The sequence below is a fragment of the Silene latifolia genome, chromosome Y (genome assembly GCF_048544455.1).
Source record: "Silene latifolia isolate original U9 population chromosome Y, ASM4854445v1, whole genome shotgun sequence".
NCBI classification, from domain to species: Eukaryota; Viridiplantae; Streptophyta; class Magnoliopsida; order Caryophyllales; family Caryophyllaceae; genus Silene; species Silene latifolia.
In genome coordinates, this window is record NC_133538.1 from 205653142 (window position 1) to 205667924 (window position 14783).

A 14783-nucleotide genomic window follows, 5' to 3' on the forward strand; every position below is an offset into this window, starting at 1 on the left:
TCCTCATCTTCAGCATTGAGCTTAAGAGCATACTGTGATGCTGATTGGGGAACATGCCAGTATAGTTGCAAGTCTCTAACAGGGCAATGTGTGTTCTTGGGTGATTCCTTGATTTCGTGGAAAACGAAAAAACAAAAGACAGTGTCCAAGTCCACTGCAGAATCTGAATATAGGGCAATGTCCTATACAGCAAGTGAATTGGTATGGATTTATGCTTTGTTACAAGATTTTAAGGTCACTGTTAATCTGCCTATCCAACTGAACTGTGACAACAAGGCGGCACAACACATTGCTGCCAATCCAGTCTTCCATGAGAGGACAAAGCACTTAAACATAGATTGTCACTTTGTCCGAGAAAAAGTGCAAGAAGGGCTAATTTCAACTGTTCATGTGAAGTCAAGTATGCAATTGGCAGATATACTAACAAAGCCATTGGGCCAACAACAGCATTTCTTTCTTGCTTCCAAGTTGGGATTGCTTTTTGATCTGAAGCTCAGCAATTCCAACTTGAGGGGGGGCTGTGGAAATAGTATCATAGACAAAGGATAACTAAAAACTCATTGACAGCTAAGCATGAGTTGGCATGTAACTAACTTTGACTCCTTTGTATACAGTTTGACTGATTACTTGTATAGCTGACTTGTATATAAACAACTCATAATGTATCTGGACAGATTAACTCAATACAATACATTTCTATTTACACTTTGTTTTCTCTCTCACAAATATCTTCAAGCTCTCACTGTTCATCAATGGCTTCCTGCTTATCCTCCATTGTTGTAGCTTCGAGCTTTCCATTTCACAGCTCCAAATTCGGGATGAATTTCAACAAGTACGCGACTATGTCTAAGAAACATTTTGCAGGCTTGCGACAATTGTAGATCTCGATCTGAATCCTTTTGAGTGATCGCGGTAAGTTGCTTACATTGACAGGCAGTGGACATAACGACTGCTTGTTGTCTTTACCGATATCCATAACATTCAGGATCAAAACGTCTAGTGAAGGACACATCTCTAATATTGATGACATAGTCTTTAAACTATAGGATACATTCATATCAAGCGTGAGTCGAGTTGCATTGCGAAACACCCTAGGCAAGTTGATCTCGCAAGTTAAAGACAATACTTCGAGTGATGGACAAGCGTTAAGTAGTTTTTCGATCCATTGTAACCGCGTAGCAGAAAATGTAAGGATTAAGTTCTTCAAATTTGGAAGATGGATAGTTTCACTATAATCATCAGGGAACTCCCAACAACGATCATAAGTCGAGCCCAATTCGAGCGACACTAGCGACCGAGTTTGGAAAATAACACTTGGTACTATAGACATATCCCTACGAGTATAAGGACACATTACCTTAAGTATATGGATGTTCCGGTGACAAATTTCGCGAATTAAAGTATCGATGGAAGGCACCAAAATGTAAACGAGTTTGTCAAATTCAAGACGGAATCTATAAATGAAAGGTGAGGTAATTTGCTTCATGATTTCCTTATCAATATCATCGGGAGTGATGTCGATAGAGGTTGTGTTAGTCCAGAGACCACGCCATCGACGGGATAAAGACCCGGTAACGATGGCTAATCGGAGAGGAAGGTGGGAAATAATTCCGATAAGAATGTCGTTAGGGAGAGAGCTCAGCCTGTCTACGCTTCGATTTCTTCCTTCACTATTATTGTTCGTCCATGAACTTCTTATCCATTTTGCAGTTTCACGTTCTTCGGCCATTGGTAGTGCTTCAAGAATACGTTCAAGGGGTTTTAGGGTTCAAAATTTTTCATCTTTTTTTTTTTGAGTAATTTAGGGTTTATGTTAGATCGCAAATGGGCCCGGACCGCACCCGTCGAGGAGGAGGGAGTGTCCACTTTATAAGTCCAAGGAGGCTCGATCTCAAAACCAATTGACAATGGGTGAGTAGCTCCTTTACTTATAAAGCAGATTATGCTTCTCTCTTTCACATACCACTACTACAGAATTCATCAAGGACATCAGTGGATGGACATCGGATTTTTGAAAAAACAGATGTAATAAGTTTGCACATCGGATTTTTATAAAAGTCTGATGTAATTATATTATATGGACATCGGTTGTTATTTTCAACCCATGTCCATTATAATGGACATCGGATTAAAGTACAACCCATGTCCATATAATCCCCAATTTGAGCGCAAAATGAAAACAATTCCCCCGCCCCAAATTATTTTCACTAGCATACTGAGACACAACTCCCTTCATTATATTCCTTCCAAAAATAATTAACACTCCCTTTCCTCTTCACTCATTCTATCGACACTACACCACACCACACCTTCTTACCGAAGAACCACCGCCGAACCGCCGACCCGCCGCCGACCCTAGTACGCCGTCTCACTCTCTTCTAGTCATCTTCACCGGCGATATCATCAGTCTTCGTTCTCATCACCTCGCGACATCAAACCCTAGCTGCTGCTGCTTCGTTCTTCGCTCTTTATTATTAGGTAATTAATCTTTCCCTATCATTTATATATTTATTCTCGATCATTTTATGGTTTATTTGAATATTTTACTGAAATGGTTTTTGATTTGTTTGTAATTTTGACTGAAGAATGAATTATAGGGTTATAATTTAATTGATAATCTAATTGGAAGAGAGTGATAAAATTGTTGGGTGTTTTTTTGGCTACCGTGGATGTAACTGAATGTGGGTTTTGATATTTGATGATTGTAGAGAACTCAGTGGATTAGTTTGCGGTTGTTTTCGGGTTTCGATTAATAAGGGTTGTTTAAGATTATGGGTTTTGATATTTGATGAAGGTAACTATTTCCGGAGTTATTGAGCATGAAGCAATATGAAATAGGGGGGATTGGGGTTTAGTGGTGGGATTTTTGGATTTTTCTTTGGGATTTTGTTGGGATTGAAGTTATTATGGTAGTGAAATATTCATCCGTTAATGAATCTTTCTATATGGATTTTTGGATTTTGCTCTAATAAGTTCATCAGACAGATGCAAAGAAAGAGCAGACATTACAATTGAATTGGTTTTGGCTTATGAGGTGATGCGCGGTTGTGAACTGTGATATCCAATTGGAGAATGTCAATTATGTTTTCACGCTTTGTATGGGTAGCGGGGATCATGTACTGATTGAATGGATGGATCATGTATTGTTGTATGTCTACTCCCTTTTGTTGTCAACTACTCATTGCCCAATTTGGCGGAATATGATCATGCTCGCAATAGTTTTCGTAGCATCTCATTCTAGCTAGTGGTGTTGATCCTCTTTTTAGTAATAACTAATTATTTCTATCCTGTTTGCCACGTTTAATTGTTTCGATTCGGTCTATTGTTTTAACGCTAAAATTACGGGTGTTGCTCACACAATTGAAGTCTTCCACCGTTACTTGAAGCAACACCTAATGCTTTGTTGTTCAGGAATTGACATTAGCAAGTAACTTCTTCAATTTCTAGGCAGCATTCTCCCTCATTTTCAGTTTTGCCAATCAATTCACTTGCATTTAGTGGTAACGATTTGTCTTTATAATTACCTGGAGAAATATATGAGCATGCTGTTGTTTTGAGCGTGAAGATGGAGGATCAAGAAGCGTTTGAGAGAGAGACGCCCAGCTCAAACCTTATTACACGATGCAAGGTAGAAACCAAAATCTCTTTCAAACATCCTTTCAAAGATTTCTTTAATTTCTGTGTTATGCACATCTGCTAGTAGAGTGGCCTGCGTGCACCAAGGAAATTGGAATGTGGCAGTTATTTTATCTGTTGATCTCGCGACCGAATTCTCTGAAATTATCGATCTAAGTTGTGTAGTGTAGATTTGATTTCATATTTTGGAATCAACCAAAATCTCTAGCTTATTTAGAAATTGTCTTTGTTGGTTGTAGGCTACCGTACTATTATATTCTTTATAGTCTTTTGTTGCCTACATTCATTATTATAGCTCGTAATTTTGCATTGTTAAACAGGGACCGAATTCCTCAATCTCCACAAGAATACCAAATATTGGGGCTGAACTTGTTGAGACTTCTAGTCCGAGCAGGGATAGCGGAATTTCATCGAGTTGGAGTTGCTTTCATCTACGCCTACGAGAGCCCTTTCATTAAGCATCTTTGTGGAGCTGGAACAATCCTTTATGGAAGGAGCGTACAATCGTGTTTTAAGTGCTAGACAATTGGTCCCTCATGAAACTTATGTGTATTTCATGGATGTCTTGCTTTGCCAAGATCGGGTAATATCCGAGTAGCCACTCGGTGAATTTATCGATTGTCATTGCCAATTCAATGAGCTAGCTTCGCCGCACCCTCTTCCCTTAATTATTAGCTTATATGAAGCTGCCCTTGTGAGGCCATGTCTGACTGCCCCATTGTCATTAATATGCATTACAGGTTTTTCAAGACACCACGCCATATTCACAAGAAGAATTAGATGAGGTTCGGGACTTGTGGGCGAACTATTTTCTCAATATCTAGCCGTAGATAGCTAGCTAGCGTAGTAATGTATTAGGTAGTTGCATTTTGAAAAATCGATTACATGATCCGCAAGACCATATGTTATGTTGGTGGGATTTGTTATGCCCTTTGTTGTTGTTCGTTAGTTGTTGAATTCGGATGACGGAGACGGTTGCGTTGTATGTTGATTGGGATCGGTTTTTATTAATTGAAATCGATCATTTTGGTTGAATGGCAGTTGGCATGTTTTGTATTATTGTTTTGGCATTCAAATTGGTGTAATGCAATATGAATTGGCCTGCTCTTTTCAATTTTTTTTTTTAAAAAAAACAATATAAAGGACAAATGGATTTATAAAAGTTCGATGTAATTCTAGCTTCAAAGGACATGGGCTTTCTATAGAAATCCGATGTCCATCCAAGTAAAGGACATGGGATTATGAGTAAAATCTGATGTGTATCAACAATAATGGACATGGGATATATAAGAAATCCGATGTCCATCCAAAAATGGACATCGGTTGTAAATCCGATGTGCATTACTACCATAAGGACATGACCGAACTCTACATCGGAGCACTATCCCATGTCCATGACCCTAAAACTCCGATGTAGTAAAGGGTTCTTGTAGTAGTGTACCCGATGTGGGAGACCTAACGTGTCATTCTTCACACGCCCCCTCGCATGTAAGGTCTCCTTTTCGATCGATCTACAGAAATATCGTTATTTTTTGAACCTGTTTCGTCGAGCGGGAACGTCGTCACTTTTTGGACCCGCCAAATAGTGGCCCAGTTTCGCAGGGGCGGCCCAAAGGCTGTGCAATTCGGTTCACATCACAGGGGCCCAAGGGGAAATAGGGCCCCAATATCTAAGCCCAATCCATAACATTAAATGAAAATGATTTTGGCCTTTTTCCTCCATGTGGACTAAGTCACTAGTCTACACTCCACAGCATCTTTGTTTACCCAAAACACACGTGCATCCCCATTCCCCATCAATAAGCAGATTTTTTTAAAGATTTATTTATTTAAGTGGGGCACAGACTTCAAAGTATATTTTTTTACCTTTCTCAATTCTCGATTCTTTTGTTATATCTCCATCTTTTAATTTCTTTTATTTATATTACTCTTTATATTAAATTATTAATTATTGTGTGAGACAGTTTATTCTATAAAAGACAAGGTATTTATTACAAATAAACAAATATGAAGTACTGTATATGCCTAAAATAAATCACAACATTTTTTTTCATATATCTTAACCTTTCCTTTTTTTCTCAAATTTTTATTTTTAATAGTTTTCGTTTAGGACCTCAAGTAAATGACAATTAATTGTTTTGGGGCCTCAACTTAAGAATCGGAACAGGGCCTCCCGAATTCATCGGCCGCCCCTGCAGTTTCGCCTTTCGTCGGACGGAAACGTCGTCGTTTTTTCAGACCCATCTTCGTCTCGTAACCCATGTCTAAATCTTGGGCTTTGATACCATGTTAGATTGCACATGGACCAGGGTTGTACCCGTCGAGGAGGGGAGAGTGTCCACTTTATAAGTACATGGTTACATCCCAAACCAATTGGTAATGGGTAGAGTTGCTGATACGAAAGTTATAAACTTTCGTTAATTCGCGGAAGCCAACCAACACACCTTAACCACAATAACACCAACAGCAACACAACACCAGAAGTTCCAGCAATTAACGGAACAATTAACAATGGATTGAAGGTCGAATACGAAATTAACACAAGATGAAAACAAAGAATAAGCAACACAAGAATAACGAATCAAAAAAGAGAACAACGAACGGATATTTGCTTGGATTAGACCTATAATCCAACCAATGGTGATCGATGTTGCAAGACCTATTGCTAGTCGATCTAGTTTAAGTCCAAAACGCGTCGACGATGTAAACAGGGTTTGGAACGAACGCGTCGAACCGAGGTGTTTACACAAACTTGTAAACGTGAAAGCTTCAGCTTTTATTTCTTGAATCAAAACGTGAATTAAAGAATGCAAATAGAGTCCTATTTATAAAACAAGCAAACCGTCCTAATGGCTGCTAAACACTTCCCTAAACCTTTCCTAAACCAACTAGAACAATATTGCCTTATTCTATTATTATGAGATAAATAAACTTCCTTATTCTAAACTTAGGAAATAAACTAATAAGCTGAAATATTAAACTTGCTTATTATAAATAATAATATTCTAGTAATAATAAAATTAGCTAAACTCGAGTTATTACGTTTCCATGAGCTGCAATGTCCCAATTTTAGCTTGGCAAGCTACTCCGTCTACTACCTCATTTAAGCTTTTTATTTTTGGATCAGTTGCCCTTACCTATAAAGCGGAGTTCAATTATTTTTTATGAATCTCTAATTAGTACGGGGTATATATATTTTATTGACAGAATAAATATGAATAATGGCATTGTGTGTAAATTACAAGATACGAAATTGAAAAGAAAATACATACTCCCTCCTATTATCAAAAACTCTCCATATTTCCTTTTTCATCTATTCACAATATTCTTCCTATTTCCTTATTTGGTAAACTTTTATACTTATTTTAATCACCTCACTCCATAACAATACCCCACAATACCCATACTTTATCTTATTTTAATCACATTACCCCACAACAATACTTATTTTAATCATCTCACCCCCACAATAATACTTATTTTAATCACCTACAATACTTTACCATATAATAATACTCCCTCCCTTAATTTTCGTGCCCTCCATGAATAAGGAGAGTTATTGAGAATAGGGGGGGTACTATATTCGTCCCGTTCATTTGGTTACATATCTCATTTTGTGTGTTTCAGTTAATTATTTATCTTTCTATATGTTACTAGTATAGATCTCGCGCGAATGCGCGGTTTTTAGATAAATTATTAAAGAAAATAACAATTATAAAACTGATATTTAACTCAATTTAAAATTTAATTGTAAATTTATTATTATTAATGTATTAATTGGTGGAAAAGGAGAAGTTCAATATAATCCAATTGTAGATATAATATAATAAAAGCCCAATTACAAATATGATTTGATAAAAGCCAATTACAGATACGATATAATGAAAGCCCAATTACAGCTAAATTCATTTAGGCGCGGGAAAATTTTGGAGATCTCTTATTCTTTTAGTATAAGGGGGATGAAAGTTTTTTATGAGTAATTTGATCATTCAAGCTCAATTTGGTTCAGTTGTCATCCAATAATTGGCTGGCTCCATCATCTTTTCTTATTCATTACCTCAAAACCAAAGGTAAACAAATGACCGGGCAAAGGAGTATAATACTCATGTCTCCCTCCATTCACTCTTTTATTGTCTAGTTTGACTAAATGTCATATTTAAAAAAATTTGGTAAAATATCATAAATATCCCTTGACCAATAAACGTAGAGACACCATATAATCAAAATTGAAATGGAGAGGTTGCTTAACCGGGGTTATAATAGATAGTTCACTGTATTTATTTACTATATTTAAAAATAGTACAATTTGAACAAAAAGAGGACAAATAAAAGTGGAATATAGGGAGTATAACACTACATCTACAGGGGCGTTTGGTTCACCCAATATAATAAGTATGAGGTATGGGTGTAGAATGAATTAAACTCATACCCATGTGTTTATTTGACGAAAATGAAGGTTTCATACTCATACCTCAAACCCATGAGGTATGGGTTGAGGTATCGTTGAGGCATCTTTGTGTGACAAATCTACAATGTATGTCTTTGTATCTTTGTGTGACAATAAAAAGGGATTAGCCGTGAATATTGCTCGACTGTTACTTAACAGGGATAAAGAGTTCTGATGGAATTCGGTGCATAAAAAACAAGAACAAAACAAGGCGATAAATTTTGTAAAATTCTATGCTTTATCAATGAATTTTTGCTTTAAAATAATCAATTGATATAGGAAAAAAACAAAGTTGCTTCATAAATAGTACTCCGATACTGTTTTTTTTTTTTTGGTGTATACCATCCGATTACATGAATACCATATAATACTAACACCCAACAAAAGCAACAAGATTGTTATTGTTTCTAGTTATTCTAGAGGATCGAAAATATGCCTTGGCAAACGACTAAAAGGGATAACTTGGCCATCAGAACGAGTTACTTTGGGGCCGGCTTTTCGAGACATCTTGAAAAATCTCCCGACGAATTCAACCTCACACCCAATTGAAGTCATAGGACAATGGAAGAGTAAATTACAAAACATGAATTCTGTATTTTGTTTACTCTCTACACTTCTTGATTCGAAATTTGGGCAACCTCTTGCATCAACCTTGAAATGCTCCAAACATGTTGCCCTTTTTAAGAAATACTCTATTAAATTTAATAAAGATTTCACCGGCTTGAAATAAGTGTACCAGTGGGCTTCGAACGCGACTGTCTTAAGTGATTGTGGTAAGCCGCTTTCATGGCAAGGTTTCGGGAGGATCCATTTCCTGTTATTCTTTCCAAAATCCAAGAATTTAAGGGTCAAAGCGTCTAATAAAGGACATAGTTCCAGGAAGGACGACAGCGCCATCTTCGCCTCGTTAGACCGTTTCATGTCTAGTGTAAGGGTAGTAGCCTTTCGAAGCAAGGTGGTAGGAAAATTATCTAGTGCAAAAGCATGGAGCGACAGGACCCGAACCTTAGAAATTTTCTCATAAAATTTTGACGTTATTGCATTGTATGTACGGTAATGCAAGGTGGTAATTTCGATGTTTGCTTCGCGCAACACAATTGGTTCCTCTTCAAAGGTAAAAATCATTGATTTTGGAGCTCGAACAGACAAGTACTCTATTTTGGGGGCATTAATACGAAATTCAAGGCATTCGCTTTTTTCGAAGTTTATAAACAAACGTCTTAAATTTCGATGGCTACACTCAATACTAAACGAGTTATGTTTGAAGTACGTCCTACAAAAGCAGTCATGATCCTCGTAGCTTAAAGACACTTCTTCTAGTGATGGACAGGCCTTGGTTAGTTTCTCGAGCCAATCGCAATTTGAAGGACAAAAATAAAGAGTTAAATTCTTAATATTGGGAAGATTGATCGATTCAGGCAATCGCCAACCATGCGTTGAGCAAAACTCAACTGACACCAACGACTGCGTGCGAAAAACCACATTTGGGAAATCAATCATATGATTACCATAACCATAGTACTTAATAGGGAATGTTACCTTAAGTTCACGGACGTTCCGCTCACAAATTTGTTTGAGCTTAGAATCAAAGGAAGGCAGCCAAATCCAAGGGTTATCCACATCGAATACCTCGAAACTGAAACTATGGATGACGGGTGATGTAATAATGTAGGTCATGAAATCATCAAAAGTGGTAAAGAATTTAAGCAAGCAGTTGTAATTACGGTTGGTTATTTGAATAGTGGTATTACGGTTAGTCCATAGACGGTGCCATCGACGGGATAAGGACCCGGTGGCGATGGCTTGAGGGAGAGGAAGACGGGCGATAATTCCAATAAGAATGTCGTCGGGAAGGGCGCTTAGTTTGTCTTCTCTTTGTTCACTGCTTGCCTTCTTGTTCGTCCTCTGCTTCCCCTTCTTTCCTCTATTTTTGGGAGCCATGTTGTAGGGTTTAACGAGGTTTTAGGGGTTTAAAAGTGCATAATTAATTAGCTAGCCTTCTTTTGGTATTTATACGTTTGTACTACCATTTTAGGTTTGTGGGTTTATGGATATGGCCCAAAGATTTTGATACCTAACACTCGAGCCTTGACCAAATTAGTTCGAATTCCGAACCCAAACCCATTTGAAAAACCCGATTTTATGGCTAAATTTACTTTTATTTAGTTTAATTGATATAGTGTGATTTATTTAACGTTGTGCAATAAAATATACGGATATCGTGTCCTTTGAAATTGGGTAAATAATATAAATATATGACAAATTATAAATATGAAAATACAATAGCATTTCTTAACACATCCTTAGGAAAAAATAAACAAGAATATATTTTTTTTTTTTGCAGTAGCATTTTTTAGCAAAGAGTATTTGTTTAACAATTTTATATAGCTCAGCTTGAGCTTGGGCTTAAACTCGCAAGTTTAATAAGAAGCTCAATTTTTTAAGCACAGATGAGCTCGAGTTTGAGTTTTGTTTCATGAGCACATGACAAGTAAGACCAAGCTCATGCTCTGTGAAGGATGGAGCCTGGAGGTAGGATGTGTAAAGAATGAGACGGTTTAATAGAATTTCCCATTCGCCATGACCACGATAATCTGGTTCAACACAACAAAGTTAACGAGAAAACAAAATATCAACATAGAAGATCCTATATAACTAACGAGACGCATACACCACTCATCCTAACTATAGACATGTCGTAACCTTAGGAGTTCAATAGTGGCTTCCTTTTCAGTTAATGGTTAAAAGAACACTGTTACTAGAAACTTAAAAAAAGTACACATACTGAAGGACAAGGGTTAAATAATTTTCTAATCATAAGATAGAAATTTAATGAGTACTCTTCGAAGCTTACCATTTAAAATTCTCCTTCGTATAGCAAATGAAACTACTTGAATGTTTAGCCAGCTGTAAATACAATGGTTCATCTCAATCTTATTCGAGTTAAAAACGTCCAAAAACACAAGCTAGAAGAGAACTTAAATCAAAGCTTAACAAGGACAATGTAGAATGCATTATGGTTTCGAAACTATTGTCTAGTAGAAGAGATTTGTGAAAGTCGCCCTAACAAACTAACGCGCCTAGTTTAGCTTAACTGATGTGCATGTTATGTACATCAGTTTTCCAGATAATCCGATGTCCATCGACTGATGTCCATAACGAGTTTTGTAGTAGTGAATAAGTTCTCCAGTTATCGATTTCCACATTTATCGACTTTATACTTCTGAGTGCTCGTCGTGGGGTGCTTACATTGCCAGTATTTCGGTACAATGGCTCGTTATAATTATTGACACCCCAAAATTTCAGGGTCAAAACATCTACTTTAGGACACATCTTTAACAATGACAACAGAGGATTTAAACTATGGCTCGATTTCATATTAATTGTGAGTCGAGTAACATTGTGTAACACCGTAGATAAGGCATCTACTGCAGAAATATCAATGGTAAGGATCCTTACTTTAGAAATTGCCTCATAAATATCTGATTGATATTGGTGAAGATCAGTAAATTCAATTTTCGTTTCACGCAGCATAATCGGTTCCTCCTCAAAAGAAAAGGTTATGCATTTTGGAGCGAAAATAGCCAAGTACTCTAAATTTGGGGCATTAATCACAATTGTACCGCTTTGCAAAGTCTCATCGATATTGCTAGCCCAGCAATCTAACGACAATTTTACAAGTGACGGACAAGCCTTAACTAGTTTTTCAATCCATTGATAATTCCGACCAAAGTGAATGGTTAAGTTCTTCAAATTTGGAAGATTAATGGTATCAGAATCCTCAGGGAATTGCCAATCATCATACGAGCCACTTTTGGAACCCAATTCAATTGACACTAGCGACTGCGTTTGAAAAATAACACTTGGTAATGTATATATATTATCCCAACAAGAAGTATCACGCCATGTTACCTTAAGTTGATGGACGTTCCGGTTACAAACGTCGCGAATTATAATATCCATGAGAGGCGCCCAATAGTCCAGATCAAAGGATTTTTTGAAATCGATATTGAAGGTATGGATAAAATGTGAGGTAATTTGTCTCATGGTTTCCTTCAATGTGGTATCGAGATTACGTATTTTATAAGTCTCGCGGAAGGCGATGTCAACAGAGGTTGTGTTGGACCAGAGACCACGCCATCGACGGGATAAAGTTCCGGTAGCGATGGCTAATTGGAGAGGAAGAAGGGAAATAATTCCGATAAGAATGTCGTCGGGGAGATAGCTCAGCCTGTCGATACTTCGATTACTACTTCTTCTATCGTTCTCGTTCGTCGTCGCCATCTTTGCTAAGTTTTCAAAGGTTTTTAGGGTTTATGTCTTTTAGCTTTTCTCTTTGCAAGAATTTTCTAATTTTGCTTCTATTTATAAGTTAAGGATATTTATATATTGATTATAAATAACGTAGTTTCTTAATTGCATGCTCAATTATACGAGCATACAAATTTCCATAAAATTTTCATAAATATTCTTCTCCTTAGAAAAATAAAAACTAGAATATTGAAATTTTCCCAAAAATAAACATGCCCCACCGATGGTATTAATTAGTATAAAGATGTTATTTATTTAACATACACAAATATAATATAAGTATGTTATATTTTGAAAACTATTATAAGATAAATAAATTAAGGTAGATTTCCAAAAAATATAATATTTCATACTTATTTCGATTTGATTTAATGCATATATGTATTATTTTTATAGAAACATATAAGCCTCCTAAAATTGAATGTCAAAATAGTAAAAGTAATAATTCTGTTAGTAGAGAAAAGAACTGTAATAACACTGAATATAGTAATATATAGCAATCACTCATTTGAATAGTCAAAATAACAACATTAGCGGCGAGGGTAGTAGTGAAAGTAATAGAAGTACCAACGGGAGTAGTGAAATTATCAATATTAGCTAACAGTTGATTTAAGTAAAATATTAATAACGAGAGTAAATTTGTCTCATAATTTATTTCATCGTAATTTTAAGATGTCATAGAAAAATATATTAAATGATAAATTTATGAGTTATGCAACTTTAAAGTATTTTTTTTTTATTTAATTTAAAATAAATTTTAATGCTAAATAGTGTTAGCCTAGGCGGGGTTGGGCAGCAATACTAATCTTTTACTATTTTTCTATCTTAATTAGTTGTGATTTTATTAAATTAAGTCGGGTTCTAGAAATTGAAATTTTAAATTTGATAGGGAAAGGGTTGGTGGTGGAGGTAGAGGATAGCAGGGGAGGGGGTGTAGAGATCATCTATCCCATTTTTATGTCTCATCTTATGTCTTATCCCCTTAAAAACTTGACACATCACACTTGAAAATTGAACTAATAAAAATGAGACACAAAAGTGGGAGTGTCAATAAATTATTGGAGTGACACATAGAATGAGACACAAAAGCGAGACAGATGATCCATACTGATTATATATATACTCCCTCCACAAACCTATTTTCACCCCTTTTGCTTTTGGGAGGTCAAAATTTCCGAACTTTGACCGTAAATAAGTTGAAAAATAAAAATTATTAGAATATAAAACAAAAATATTTAAACTTGTTAGAACACACTTGATTGATGATGTCAAATTACCTTGTTATTTGATTGTTTGTTCTTAGTTACAAATGTTTAGTGATTGAAGCAATCTTATGGACTCTCAAGGAGGTATAACCTAATTAAGATGAAGCCAACAAGAAGTCAAGACAATAATATGATCCTAGCCTTAGTCGAAAATTGTAAGTGTACCATTCTCATTTCGTCAAGTGGCTGCAAAACCATGCAACAGTGCACTGAACTGTGGTTTCTGGTACTACCGTATGGGGGAATGTTTATACGAAAAGTTTAAGTGTTAAAATCTTTACAAATTTCATATTCTCAAAGCTTTAACATTTGAATCTTCAAAGTTTGAAAACAAATCTGAAATTTTAAGTCACTAATCTACATTGATAAAACCTCTAGATTTGTGCATTTACCTTTTACCAAAATGGTAAGTTGAACTTGTCAAAGTTTTAAAGCTATAAAAGTTTTTTGCCAATTTGGTAAAGTGTCACATGTTGAGTGTTTTTGGAATAGTTTTCTGATTTTGATCAAAGACTTGTGCCTCAAGCCTAAAGCCTAACACTTACCATCATTCAAAGGCTGCCTATTTTATATTGGATTTAATTAACCTAAGTTGTACTTCTTAGTGATCAAATCCATTATAAATAGTGTGCCTTAACTTCATTTATTTCTCAAGACTTTCCAAAGCATTTATTGTAAAACCTTACAAATCATTTGTGCATTTAAAGTTTTGTCCGTTCTTCAAGTATTTGCAAAACGTTTTTCATATTTTAAAAGTCTTCATTTATTTTCGATAAGTTGTAAACCTCCAAGTATCAGTTCGCTGCACTGTGACATAATGAGTTTGTTCCATGATTCTCGTGTTTAAGTCTTAATTGTGATCTCCATGTTCATTAAGTGAACCCTTGAGATTCAAAGACTCTGTAAACTTACTTGTGAGATAGAACATATAAACTCTTGAAGCAGAGTAGCTTTAAGTTTGAGTGCAATCGGGGTAGATTGGCGAGTTATTTTCATTGTAAAGGTTTAGTTGTTTGAGTAAATTTATAAGCAAACAATAAAATAACGGTTAGACGTAGGCATCGGAATAGAGGCTGAATCAATTTTTTATATGTCGTTTGTTTGTTCATTTATTCTTACGTTCT

The 14783-nt window shown here is 35.9% G+C and overlaps 2 protein-coding genes across 2 annotated transcripts; both read right to left on the bottom strand.

Moving 5' to 3' along the window:
* Positions 1-8494: 8494 nt before the first annotated feature.
* On the bottom strand, positions 8495-10024 carry LOC141629928 (putative F-box/FBD/LRR-repeat protein At1g78760). Its single transcript, XM_074442841.1, has one exon. The coding sequence runs from the start codon at positions 10022-10024 to the stop codon at positions 8495-8497; it is 1530 nt and encodes a 509-aa protein (XP_074298942.1).
* Positions 10025-10641: 617 nt separating this feature from the next.
* Positions 10642-12367, bottom strand: LOC141629930 (putative F-box/FBD/LRR-repeat protein At3g49030). Its single transcript, XM_074442842.1, has 2 exons — positions 11495-12367; positions 10642-10677 (listed from the first exon to the last, which is right to left on the bottom strand). The coding sequence occupies exons 1-2, from the start codon at positions 12365-12367 to the stop codon at positions 10642-10644; spliced, it is 909 nt and encodes a 302-aa protein (XP_074298943.1).
* Positions 12368-14783: the final 2416 nt, after the last annotated feature.